The sequence below is a fragment of the Platichthys flesus genome, chromosome 17, assembly GCF_949316205.1.
Source record: "Platichthys flesus chromosome 17, fPlaFle2.1, whole genome shotgun sequence".
Taxonomy (NCBI): Eukaryota; Metazoa; Chordata; class Actinopteri; order Pleuronectiformes; family Pleuronectidae; genus Platichthys; species Platichthys flesus.
The window spans coordinates 20,272,687-20,287,215 of record NC_084961.1 but is presented as its reverse complement, the minus strand read 5'-3'; the positions used below and the strand labels follow the sequence as shown (position 1 = coordinate 20,287,215).

At 38.9% G+C, this 14,529-nt stretch overlaps 1 protein-coding gene across 1 annotated transcript; it reads left to right on the top strand.

Annotated features, from left to right (window-relative positions):
• The first annotated feature begins 1,012 nt into the window (after positions 1 to 1,012).
• Positions 1,013 to 13,703, top strand: asns (asparagine synthetase). Its single transcript, XM_062409941.1, has 12 exons — positions 1,013 to 1,170; positions 2,781 to 3,036; positions 3,965 to 4,202; positions 4,288 to 4,473; positions 4,563 to 4,664; positions 6,008 to 6,135; positions 6,227 to 6,353; positions 7,411 to 7,517; positions 10,311 to 10,411; positions 10,764 to 10,845; positions 10,979 to 11,134; positions 12,383 to 13,703. Exons 2-12 carry the CDS (start codon positions 2,788 to 2,790, stop codon positions 12,590 to 12,592), a joined length of 1,686 nt encoding a protein of 561 aa, XP_062265925.1. The 5' UTR covers positions 1,013 to 1,170; positions 2,781 to 2,787; the 3' UTR covers positions 12,593 to 13,703.
• Positions 13,704 to 14,529: the final 826 nt, after the last annotated feature.

Genomic DNA, 14,529 nt, shown 5'->3' with positions numbered 1-14,529 from the left:
GGCAGTCTCGCGAAGCTTTGAACGTCACCACGTGCTTTGCACAGATCTACCTGGATTACTCGACACGGAAGGACACATCACTATAACAGACCCTTTTTTTGGAATGTAGGGAAATTGGGTCTGTGTATTGTCGATTGCTTAACGGCATCTGAAATAGCTGGCATGCAATAAATGAAAACTATTTGTATATGTTCCACACACGTGAACAGTAATCTAGCAAATTGACTTTCTTTTCATGAAAAACACTGACAATAAAATTAGTCTTTTTCTCAGCTCGCTTATGCAGTTGCTGAAAGACAGGTCTACCAGCATTACAGAAACCAGAGCAAACAGGCAGGTTTGACAACCCCTGTGCGGAACCGAAATTGTATGGTGTATTGGACGTTTTAGTGTGTCCTGTGGCAGCGGTGTCCATCCCTTTTAGCTGTCCTCTGGAAACACTTCCGTTGTGTTGTCGCCTCTATTTGCTGCGCGTTCGTCTATTTGCAGCGCGTGTGTCTATTTGCAGCGCGTGTGTCTATTTGCAGCGCGTTTCTGTAATGTGTTGTGTTGTGTTGTGAAATTGATGAAGATGTTTTCTTACTTTGCTTGTGTTTTGTCAACTTGCATATGTTTTCTTAAGTTGCTGTTCGTTGAGCTCTCAGGGCCACCGTACATCTGTCACTGCTGCCACACTGTCTGAGAGCCACCCCCGCTGTTTGTCACTTATTCAGGGAGGTTTGGACTATTCGTGAACGTTTACTTATTGTTCCGGGCGTGGATGGTTGAGATGCTTCCTACAGTTATGGTCTCATCCTTTCATATGTTTTATTCTGCAAATTAAGACGGCTTAATTCCCAAATAAATAATTTCACTACTAAATATTCACATATATTGGTTTTCATTTGAAAAAAATGCTTGAGGGATTAAATTATCTTTCATAAACCAGCTAGATCTCGCTGAATAAATCCCAAGCAGCTGTAGTTGCTCTCAGACAGCGTAGCAACCAAGGCAGCTGCCTCCAAACATCATGGCAACTAGTTTCTGTCGTCACCGGAAGTATCTTGTTTCTGGCATTTCCGACTCCACGTGCGTCGCTGTAGGTTGTCCTCACTCCCGCGGACACAGCAGTCACATCATTGTTATCATCTTCCAGCACAACACGGGGCATCCCTGACAACCAAGAACAAGGTAAGTGACTCGGCGAGAACTGAAGCAGAACACCGCTTCAAAATCTTTGTTTTCCACTTTAGACTTCAGTGATAAATCGCACACGCGCGTGGTGCACAACTAGTGCAATCATTATCGGGTGTTTCATCATCCCACCGCCAACATCTCCACATGACTGCAACTTGACTGGTGTAAAGCAATAAGTGCGGATAAGACTGGGCCGAGTTCAGCGATACAGCTTTTTGTCAGAGGTCGTTCATTATTAAAGTTTCAGAACATATCGAAGCAGACTTTTAATCCGTGCTATTTCCACATGGACACCGGCTTGAGTTGTCCCTAGATTCAAGAGAAAGGTGCGTTGGTGTGTTTTTTTTTTTTTTTGAGGGGGGGGGGGGTCTTAATTTACCTACTTATAAATTTATTCACAAATTCATATTAAACAGAACTTGATACAGATTATCTATGTAGGATTTCCCGTGGCTCCCATTCACAATATGTAGCCTGAAATGTCATATTGGGTTAGCTATTTTGTTCTAGCAGAATTCTGTGCCAGGTGCAGCTCCCGAGATTTTCATTCAGCTTGAAAAGCCAAGTAATGCTGTGTTAATAGTAGGGTTTCAAAGTAGCTAGTTTCAAAGGGAAAATTTCCGGAAACTTTCCATGAGAACTAAGCTTGGAAATTTGGGGAATTTTGAAAAAAATAAATACAAATTATAAATTTTGCACCTAATTATCAGGAGCCCCTCACTGGGTGTCGGATGTAAGATGGATGTAACCCACAGTCAGAGAGGCTTTGCACAACTTTACTTCTTTCTTGAAAATGAATGCCCCACCCTATGTGATCAATGGGGGCAGGGTTACATTCCCCATAAAACAAGTGTAACAAGCTCATAATTGAAATATTCAGTGGATCTGACATTAATGGTTACTGTAGCTCCGAGATTTAATTAATTTTCATATTCAATTAGAAAACCAGAACCGGAAAATTAAAAAGCAAGTCATTATTTCCTTATACATTTATTTATCTTATACCAAAAAACGAATAACTGTTTCTGTTTTTAGTAGTTTGGATTTTTTTGCTCAGATCGAAAATAGGAAATGGAAAAACTGGTCACGGGCCGAACTTGACTTTGATAAGCAAGACCCAGGAGTCAGATTACTCAGATCAATGAGTAATACAGGAAACGCTGTTGGAGCACAAATGCCGTCTCTTTCCCATCGTAGTAAAGTGGATGACAGGCTACAAGCCCCTCTTTATCAATATGAGCCTCCGAGCTGGACATAGTCTCCATGAAGAAGGCAGTAGGGACCGTGTACAAAGTGCAGCACCGAAAAGAGATGTAAAAACACTGTGTTGTTACTCTATGGCCACAACACAAACAAAACTTAGTTCCCCCCAGGGACCTGAGTGTGATCAATCCATCCTTTTAAACAGAATAGTTAAGAATAGAACCAGCAATTAAGAAATTAAAAAAAAATTGAATGTGGCGGCGAAGTACATGTGATTGTCAGTTTGAAATGGGACAAACTAAAGTTCTAGATACGGGCCTGGGTTATCATTATATATCATCAAGTATCATTAAACCTCGTATTAATCAACACTGTACCTACCTCTCTGTCTCTTTTTGCAGCTGCAAAATGTGTGGAATCTGGGCCTTGTTTGGCAGTGATGAGTGCCTGTCAGTTCAGTGCACAAGTGCCATGAAGATTGCTCACAGGGGCCCTGATGCTTTCCGCTTTGAGAATGTCAATGGCTTCACCAGCTGCTGCTTTAGTTTCCACCGGCTGGCCATTGTGGACCAGCTGTATGGCATGCAACCTTTACGAATCAAGAAGTTTCCTTTCTTGTGGCTCTGCTACAACGGAGAAATTTACAACCATCACACGGTAAGGATACCCAAGCTCCATCCTCAGAGACATTACTTGATGGAAGTTTCAGATATTCTGCCATTGATAATAAATGACATCCTCAATTCGTATGTTAATACTGTGACACTGTTGAAAGAGTTATAATAATAATCATTGTAATAAAATAAATTCCTATGACCATGGTGTAGAGAGAGACACATTTCTTCCATTGTCTCTCAGTCTTTGTAAACCCCCATATAATGTAAAACAAATGTACTGTCCTTTAATTCACATTTTAAAGGAGAAACCCTGTGGGTGTGGCATTAGCCTTCATAAAATGTTCATCCCCCTGAGGCAAATCTCTGAGAACAATCAATACCTACTGAAATTGCTTTGTTTCAAGCAAGCAGCCAGTTAAAATGCAGGCAGACCGGTATGAAAGTTTGAGTTCAGGAAGCATTTAGTTGGTTATTGTCATTAAAACATTCTTTAAATGGCTTGTTAATTTTTTATTTGAAATAAAGAATTTTGACACTTGCTTTTGTTTACAACATTAGAGGAGAGGTTCACATGCTTTTCCAACAAAGTCTGTATGTTTAAATGATTTCTTCAGTGTGAAAAAAAGCGATGCAATGCTCCTGTCCAGATAAGAAAAATGATCTTCTTAAAATGAGAGACTTCTCTGTTAAATACAGATAGGAAAAGATAGAAAATATCTAATTCCATTCTTCACACAGCTGTGTGAATGATTTTTCACACTTTTTTTTAAGAGAATAGATTTTTGAATTAAAGGGGCACATTGTATCATTAATTGAGTTTTTGCTCTATTACCAACATCTTTAGAGAATTTGAAGTGACAGTGCTCATGTCTAGGTTTTGTCTTATCCAGAGTTATGTTAGAGAGAGATGAATGTTTGCATTAAGAACCAGAACTAAAATTAAACCCGAGTGTGCTATGTTCTTTCAGCTCAGGAAGCAGTTCGAGTTTGATCATCAGACTAACGTGGACGGTGAGATTTTGCTCCACCTGTATGACCGCTTTGGCATCCAGAAGATGGCTTCTCTGCTGGATGGCGTGTTTGCTTTCATTCTGCTGGACACAGCCAACAAGAAAGTCTATTTGGGACGGGATACGTATGGTGTGCGTCCTTTGTTCAAACTCCTAACAGATGATGGATTCCTTGCAGTCTGCTCAGAGGCTAAAGGTAGTGATTTATTACCCCCATTAAATTTGGCTCTTTTAAACTGTGTGAAAAAGCACTGCTTAACTTGTTGTTATTCTGATCACAGGCCTTACAGACATTACCCATGCAATGGACACCCCTGCCAACATTGCTCCTTTTCTTCCTGGGCACTTTGAGGTCTTTGATTTAAAGCAGAATGGCAAAGTTCGATCTATTCAGATGGAAGAGTTTCATTGCTGCACACAGGAGCCTGCACATGCCAAGTATGACACCTTGGAGAAACTACCTACAAGTATGTGATAGTTCCTTCTTAACCACTGTTAATTTTAATCCTTTGAGAAGCATTTTGTTAAGCATATTTTAAAACGGATGTCTCCACAGGCTTTGACGAGGAAGCAGTGAAAAGCAACATCAGAGCTCTGTTTGAGAATGCTGTTAAGAAACGTCTAATGGCTCAAAGGAGAATTGGTTGTCTTTTGTCAGGTAATACAAAATTCTGCCATCCCACAGCTGTACAGAAACTGCTCTAGTGGCTATTTGTCCCATTAAATGAATATATCATTATTCAAAATAAGCCCTCATTAAAAAACATCTGTAAATCTCATATATAGTAAGTGAATCAAACTAAACCGGGGTGGCCAGGTCCAACCCAGTCCAAAAAACAACATGGATCGGCCACCACGTGGATCCATCAACCTTGGGTAAGAGCATCAGGAAATGTTGCTGTGTACACTTGGTAGCAGTGTTGCCATAGTTACTTTACAAGTTACTTGATTTTAAAAGTAACTAAGTTAGATTACAAGTTACTTGATTTTAAAAGTAACTAAGAAAAAGCCTGGATGTGCTGACCCCTGGCCTCTCAGAGTACAGCTAGATGTAGTTGACCTCAGTTCAATGAACAGCATGGGTTTTGTAACCAAAATCCTGAGGGACTGTACTCTTTCCTTTTCTGGAGTTGCCTGAGGTGATAATGTTATATATAAAAGTAATAATAATTATTGTTATTATTTCAATTAGAAAGATAACTTTGACTATAAGAACAAAACTTAATGTAGACTTCACAAATAGTTCAAACATGAAATATAAGAATGCCCCATTTGTGAAATTGTGTAGTTCTGCTCTCACCTCTGATAGGCTTACTTCTCTATTAACATGTTGACCTATTCCTCATGTTCAAATAATTTTGAATAATTGCACGTGCACTTGTATGTATAGTGGTAATGTTTGAGAATTTACGTAGTAGTGCATTAAACGTAAATTAACTGCTTATGACATGTAGCACTTTCTAACCAGGTACTTTAACTGCTTGATAGCTATTTATCTAGTGAAACAATACAAGTACCTGTTTAACACAACATTATAGCAAACAATACAATAAATTTGTACAAAAAACAAGCTATAATAGGAAGAATAAAATCAATCTGACTCCAATTCACAATGTCTCCGTTCGATTGGCTGTCCCATTTGATTCAATATCAATTCAGGTTAGGATATTTTATTGTACATACCATTTTTTTCCTGGAAATTAAAGAACTTAACTTGTCAAAGAAGTTAAGGTGGAAACTGAAAGGAAAGCTCTAACTTGGGGCTTTATTGGAAATATTAAAGGGATAGTTCACCCAAACATAAAAATGCACTAATAATGTGCTCATCACTATGCCAATGGAGGGGTTGTGACCACTTCTTCAAATGTAAAAAAAAAAAGAAAATGCGTCCATATTGCTATTGACATCACCTGAATTTAGCTATCTCTTGGAAAGTGTTAATGAGTAAACATTTGGGAATGGATGTTTCTGTCGATGATCCTCCTTATGTCTATTCTTCAGGTGGTCTGGACTCCAGTTTGGTCGCTGCTACACTGGTGAAACTGGCCAAAGAGGAGAATCTGGAATATCCCATCCAGACTTTTTCAATTGGCTCAGAGGACAGCCCAGATGTCTTAGCTGCTCGCAAGGTTCATAGAACAGAGTCTGATAAGGAGTATATGTGGTTGGTTCTTTTGGAAAGAAAAAAATTGAAATTTTATTGTGTTTTGTGCTCATCAGGTTGCAGCTCATATCGGCAGTGAACACCATGAGGTAAACTTCAGTGCAGAAGAAGGCATCCAAGCAGTCGAGGAAGTGATCTACCACTTGGAGACATATGACATCACTACAATACGTGCCTCTGTTGGTTAGTGCAAAATGAAATATCACATGACTTTTGTTGCACAGAAAAACCACGAAAACGTAATGTAGTGTAAATGGCTTTCCAAACGGCTATTTGGCCAATTGAAATTATCAAATTTAATTTAATTTTTTTGCCAATGGAAATTTGGAGACCAGTGTATTTTATGTCCATAAGTTTTGATTTTTATATAATAGTTTGGTAAAATTAGAATAAAACAAAAATATAATTGTAATTAAATTTAACAGAAAACCGAACACTTTAAACTTAAATTTTTTTTTAATGTTATATAACACTGTACATTGGGTGTTTAGGAAGGATATATACCTATGTTTACTTGCATAACAAATGGTACTATATCTTATTTGAAAGGTTGAATATAAGTATTAAGGTATATATGTTTTTTTTTATTTAACTAGGATGTTACATTGGTAATTAAATTTTGACTGGCAATTTGCAGTTACACTACATTGCATAAAGAAACTCTTTTATTTATACTGTACTTGAATCCTCCTTCCTGTAGTGCCTCACATTTCAGCTGCTCAGTTTCTGTTATGCTGAATCACTGCATTCCTTTTCCTCCTGATTTCCCTATTTGAATACCACTGGCCTCCAGTGGAATTACTTTCAAGCCAAAATGTCAGTGTCAACATAAATGTCACTAACTGTGCCATGAAATGATCATATCTGATAATTCAAAGTTAGAAACTTCCAATGTTCCAATGACAGAACTACAGCAACTTTTTCTCTCTGAAGCATTTTTGTAAAATGGGTTCAAATGTGTTTTGTTTTGTTCTCTTCTTCAGATAATGTTTGATGTTAGATTTTAAAGTTGTATCTCTCAATTGCATTATTTGCTGTTGGAATTTGGAACAGAAAAGATTTAATGTGAGCAACAGCTGTAATGTTAAGCCTTTTCAAAACAATCTACAAAGAATGTAGACACCTTTCAGAGAATACTGTATGTACCTCAGTAATTTCTCATATCACCTAGCTTTCCATTATGTTATCAAGTGTGCTGTCTCATTTAATGAAATTTCTGTTTCTGTGTCTTCCACTTCAGGGATGTACTTGATTTCAAAATACATCAAGCAGAAGACAGACAGTGTGGTGATATTCTCTGGAGAGGGTTCTGATGAGCTGACTCAGGGATACATTTACTTTCACAATGCAAGTCGTCGTAACTGTATCAGTCAAACTTTTTGTTGCAATAATTTTGATTCCGCTGCGCCAGCGAAAGCCAGTGCCCAGGGGCATTATGTGTTTGGGTTGTCCCAAACGTATAGCTTCTCAGACTTACACAGTGGCGCCATTATACGCTCTTTCTCCTCAACCTTTCTTGTCAGGGACAAGAATATTCTCAGGGTTTTGGCATTATTATTACACATCCAAAGTGAACAGGACCCTTTACCATCCCTTCCCAGCATGGCTCAGACGGGTGGCTTGGCCCCTGAAAGAGCGGGACTCCTTGCTTTAGGCTTACCAGAACCTGTAGTGTGGACTATGCTTGAGGTGAGGGCACCATCCACCATGGCAGCCTATTCATACTGCTGGAGGGTATTTACCATTTGGTGTGATGAACACCTGGTGAAGGCCTACTCAGCTATGGTGTGAGATATTTTGCAGTTTCTGCAGTCTCAGCTCAAGGCAGCTGAATCAGCAGTTATTCTGCGAGGCCTAGTGGCTGCTATCAAATCAGTTTGTGTTGGGAAATCCACACTAAATGAGGATGACTGTGCCTTAATCTCTCACTTCCTTAGGCCTACTGTTCCTTTATGGGACCTGGGTATTCCTTGGTCAACGTAAGATTTCACCCTTTCAGCCTCTTGGGGTTGCTGACTTTAAAAGGTGTCATCTCAAAACTGAGTGTTTGTTTGCCATAAAGTCTACCAGGAGGATAAGTGAGCTTCAGGCACTGTCTGTTCAAAGTGACTGCTACAGGTTTACACAGGATGGATGGAGCGTAGTGCTATGTCCCAATATAGCATTCCTGCCCAAGGCCGTGTCTCAGTTCCACCTGTCCCATCAATCAAACTGCACTCACTCCCCTGTCATAAAAGAGATAGGGATGTTGTTCGGCGTCAGTGCCTCGGCAAAATGAATCTGACGTACACACACAGTCCGGAATACTGATCACATTTTTGTCTGCTTCAATTCCAGTAAACTTGGTATGCCCTTTGCAAAGCCTAGACTTTTGCACTGGGTCAATTCAGAAGGCATATTAGCTTTCAGCTCTGCCTGCACCATCTGGGGTTCAAGCAACCTGTGGTGTTGCTACATCATGGGCTTTATGGTGGGGTAACTTAACTGCTGTGCAGCAGCCATATGGGAATCACAGTCTACATTTGCAAGGTCCTTCCGTTTACATGTTGCAACTAGCCCCTCCTTCTGCAAAAGGTTACTGGATGTGGCTTGTCAATAAAAGCCGCCCATCCCTGCATATCTTTTCATGGTTGTAGTCTACCTAGATCAGCTCAGTGGCTTGCGAGTTGACCTGAGTGTCTATCCTGGTTTGGCCACTGTGTCTGGTGAGGTCTTTAACTGTCTCCCTAGGTCAGTCTTGCGTCATGCAGACTAACCTATGTAGCTCTTCTGTCTTCAAGTCCTGGCCCGCTCAGAGATATGTGTCGATCAAACTATCAACTGGCTCCACGCTGACACCAATCAGAGAACCAAGGTTACAATGTAACTTAGCGTTATTAGGACCTGAACAGTACTGAAGTTTGTGTTAGTTAATTTGCTTAAGAGTTTATGAGGCAAGTATTCAAGCACATGTGCACTTTGCGCACATAGTTCAGTTAGACACATGAAGAGACACGCACATTAAGAGACACGCACAACTGAAGCGTCAGGGTTAAAGTGAAAGAATGTGCGCACTGCTCTGAAGAAATTATCTACTCACCACTATGCCGATGTAGGGGTGGATGTAAAACACTTTTTTAGAAGTAGGCAAAATCTAAAAACAACCAGGAAGTCAGCCTGGTTGCTGTTTCACTGTTTTCAGTTCATTCAGCTGATTGCCCCCTGGAAATCTGTTCAGGTTAAGAGTAGACGATTACCTTGGAATAATAGTGATCCAATAGGTCTCCTGAAACAGATGAGGCCTGGGAAAAAAGGTCTCTATTTGCACGACCAAAACAAGAGATGCTAAATTTCTATCATGATCCCTTAGTTAATGAAGTAAATAATCCTAAACACTTCCTTCAATGACCTACCTGCATCATTAGCAAAAGTTGAATGTTTGAAAAGTTAACCAGTCATCTCTCTAAATATGTTATGGAATTTTCCATTATTTTCATGTACCGAGCAACAACTGACCTCACACAATTTACCAATGTTTCTTTTTCTTTGGGAAATGATAGATCTATAACAAAAATATTTATAGATCTTACCATGCCCTATGATATGAATTATAATTTACCTCCTTGTTTAATACACTTTGTTTAATGAATGCAAAAGAAAAAGAAAATCCATGAACAGAAAAAAACACTGGAAACTAGGAGCCTTCTAAACTGAAAAAACATAGAAAACACTAGGGAAACCAAAGACACTGGAAAACAGGTAAAAATAAAACAGGTAACTGAAAACTTAGGGAGAACACAAATCCAGCCACAAGGAAAACACGGGTATCAAAATAACAAAATACTCTTTATCTCAAATTAAAGTCTTGAGTCCAGAGTTGTGACAGATGGATTGAAAAACATCTTTCTTTTTTGCATTGAATGTAGAACCTGGAGAAGCAGGCACATTTGTCTCTGACTGTGTTCATTTCGGTCTAGTGATTTGATGAAAGTGACACAGACACACTTATCAAGATTGTTGTGATGAGTTTTTTGTAAGGGTGATTTGGCTCAAATCCTGAGACACCAACAGGTACATTTCCATCATATGAAGGTGAAGGGGTTGCAGTATCTTAAACTTTATTAAAGTGCTACTACTGACAGATTTATGTTCCTCCTCCAGGCTCCATCACCCAAAGTAGCAGCAGAGGACAGTGTTCGTCTGTTGAAGGAGCTCTACCTGTTTGATAATCTCCGTGCTGATCGCACCACTTCTGCACATGGGTAAAGATTACTACTTAGAAAAATTACACAGTCATGCGTTGTTCATTCTCTGCTGGAAAACGTTTTCTCTTTTGAAGGGAGAGAAATCAAAAAGTCAATTAGGGAATTTCCTACCTGTATAGTGATTCCAGCACCCAGACAAATTTGGGTTAATAAGTAATGTTTCTTTCCATTGTGGTTTGGCAACATTTAAAATGTTTTTCTCTGGCTACGGAGTCCAATTTGACCAATAACTCCATGGGTGTAGGGGACATATCCAATACCCTTGTAACCAGCAGTCGACAGACCATCTCTTTATTTGGAGCGATCATATAATGAGTTAATGACTTTGTAAATGTCTTTTGTCCCAAAGTCTGGAGCTCAGAGTGCCCTTCCTGGACCACAGATTCACAGCATACTTCCTCTCCCTGCCTGACGAGTTGAAGATTCCTCGGGTCAGTGGATCTTTGCAGCAAGATGTTGTCTGACAAATCCGTGTTTTCTTCACTGCAGATGTCTGACATCCAAAACAGGCACTGAAATTAATAATTATTTGTTCTAATTGTGTTGTTTGTCCTGTGTAAGCAGCATGGAGTGGAAAAGTACCTTCTGAGGGAGTCTTTCAAAGGTCTCAACTTGATCCCTGAGGAGATCCTGTGGAGGCGCAAAGAAGCCTTCAGTGATGGTATGACGTCTGTGAAGAAGTCCTGGTATACCTACCTGCAGGAACACCTACAATCCATGGTAAGTGTTAATGAAGGACCAAGATTGAGGATACAGCAGCTCATACTGGTGTTTAATTTCATTCCTTTCATGTCGAGAGAAGAATAAATATTCAAGTGTAAATCTGTAGTGTTGTATGTAGGAAAAATATGAATGGCTCCATGATAACAAGTAGTTTACTGTTATAAATGTATTACCTTTGTATTTATTGTACATATATCAGCTTCACCTGTGGATTTTTAGAGTAGAGACAAATTAAATTTTGATAGCACCACATGCAGTCAACAGCTGACTCCAATTACCACATCCACTCATGGATAAACCTACCTCATGAATTATTTAGGAAACTGCGGTAGTGCACTGCAAAGCAAATGCTAATGAAAAGGTTGATCAAGGTTGATATGGATACTAAACATGATTATTATCTATTATGATTATTATGACAACAGAATTGTCACAAAAGAAAAGATGAGGTTAATTATTGAGTAATTGGACAACAAAAATAGGCATAAATCAATTTGTTCCCAAATCAATGTATCGATCTATAAATAAATACACAAAATTCTAAAGTGATGTATTATTTTATATTTTATTGGGCAATTAACAGAAAAATTGGAAAATTGCACAACATTTAGAAATACAATTTTATAACTATTACATTTTTTAACATTTGTTAATTGAGTTTAAAAGGGAAATAACTGGATTCACAAACTGAATAAAGCATACCGATTTTACCCAGATATTTAGAAGTGAAAATTCCTCCTGCTTTTGCAATTAATTTCGCTGCTGCTTTTCCTGTTAGCTATATGCAACAGGCACTTCGTAGGGGGATAAAGGGGGATGCCATCCCCTTTTTAAAACAAAATATCTTAATAAAACATTCCCATAACAACCTGTCAATGGTGCCGCCGTCTCAGCCATCCACCGTCTAACCTCAGTGAGAGTGGGTGTTGCATGTGAAGACCGAGTACTTATTTGTGCTTGTGAGCATCCTATAGTTAATCCTAACTAAACTAAATTGGACAACTGACACGCAGGGAGTGTGAATTCATTCTCTGCTCAAGAGACCAACACCACTTTATGTTTACATAGAAATAAGATCGTTGATGCTACATTAATGTTTAAAATGGTGTTTAGAATCTTTATGGTACACATAGTAGCTGTTGTTTATGATCAAAGGGTTTTTATCAGGAGATAGAATTTGTCAAAGCTTCAAAGAATGGCATTTTATTTTACTCATGGTGTCTAATCTGATCTGTCTTCTCTCAGGTGAACGACGATCAGATGGAAAAGGCTCACAAGACGTATCCTCACTTGCCTCCATGCACCAAAGAGGCCTACTACTTCAGACAGGTGTTTGAAAAGTTCTATCCAGGTCGGGCTGAGTGGCTCTCCCATTACTGGATGCCTCGCTGGATCAATGCCACTGACCCCTCAGCCCGGACCCTGTCTATCTACAAATCAGATAAAGACCAGTGATGGAAGGAAATAGTTCAGTGCCTTAGTCTCCTGTCAGCTAAAGGATGACCTTCTTTATATTCTCCATGTTTAATTGGAACTTACAAGAAAATGGTGCTTTGTCTAATTTTAATCATTTTCAGATGCAGCTGTATTTTTGTCACTCATTTATTTATTTTGGGATGTGTCATAGCTTAGTAGCCGTTTGAAAGTCACAAGGTACGTGCTTAAGCTGCACCCTGTAATGTATTGATATAATTTATTTTTTATCTTTCTTCAACCTGGTACAGGCTCTTTTAACTTACCTCACAAGCATTTCTGTTTTCAAAACAGATTGGCCTGTTCAGCATTTGCACTGCTGTTTATTGAAGTTAAAACACTGTGTATTAAAGTACGAGAAGAAAAATAGAAGATCTAAGGAAATAGCACAAAAAGAAGCCTGGGGTTGCAGTTGTTAAATCTGTTAAAGCTGTTAAATCAAAATGAAAGCCAATTTCATGGTTCACAGTAGATGTCAACTAAAACATGTCTTGTGTCAACAACATTAAATTATATCTATATATATATATATAAAAATAAACAAATAATACTTTTCAAAACCCACTTTAAGCAAGAAAACAGAGTGATAATATAAAAAGTAAAATAAATACTGGTCCGATAAAGAAAACGGAATTGTTCTGGTAGAAGTACGCTTTAAGAAGGGACTAAAAAGATGACTCAGACAGGCTTTTTCCCTCCCCAGCTTTGGAATAACTTCACGATTTTGATCAGGATCTGGTCTGAGGTGGTAAAGTATTTATGCATATACCCAAATCAGATTGATGTTTCACAAATCCCAAACTGTGTTAAAGAATCTATATCATCTGTGTTATAAATTAGTCTAGAGCTGGTAATAGTGCCTTTTATACACGAACTTGGCCAATAAGGTGTATGTGGTTTTAGATGGTTTGTATCGTCACAAATAAAATAAGTGGAAAGTGAATTTAAGACAATTCTGATGCTTTATCTGGAATGTTGAACTTGACTTCACAACAGTAAATGCCTGCACTGTTTGCTCAGCACTGTAATTCAATTTCCCCCATAAGCTTCCCCTTGACTGCAAAATTGACAATAAAATAACTGATGGAAAGGATATGTGTAGTCATTGTCAGAATTCTGGGTTTTTACTACAGCTGAAGGTTCAGAAAAATAGTCTTTTAAATGTATAAATGTTGGACTTTAATTAATTTTCTAAATCAATATTACAGATGGTAATTACAGAATATAATACAGATTGGTAATGCTGGTTGCAGCTTTCTTTCAAAAGTCACTTGCGTCTTGCTTTGGTCATGTTTTATTGATACGGAATGTACCATGTGTCGCAGACAGAGTTATTAGCCAGATTAAATGCTTTTGACAATCTATGTTTCAGGATGTCCGTACATAACGCAGAGATCCTGGTTACTGTCTTACTTTTTGACAGCTTGGAAAAACAAATGCACATCAGGTGTAAGAAAGGCCAAAGCAAATTAATATTTGTTTTTAATTCCCAAATCTTGTTACAATTCTGGAAGGCAGTACACTTGTAGGTCTTCTCCTCCACTTCCTTCTCTCGCCACATCTGATGAGTGCTCCGTCTCAGATCAGATATATGGAGCAAAAGGTATTTGCAACAGCTTCTTTCTCTCAACTCCCTTGTCTCTGGCAAGCAACAACTTAAGACCCCCACAGCCTCCTGCTGCAGACTACTGAGGGACCCCTGCTGTGAAACCTTTTATCTAGTTACACTGAGTAGAGGAAGCCACTAGACATCGAAGTTCCCCTACCAAACCCCAACAAGTTCCAAGTCTATCCACAATACACAATGAAACACATTCTGGCGCAGCAGGATGATGTGAGCTGCAGGATGATGTGTGCGCAGGACGATGTGCGCCCAGGACGAAGTGCGCAAGGAGGATGTGAGCCGCACATCGTTCGGT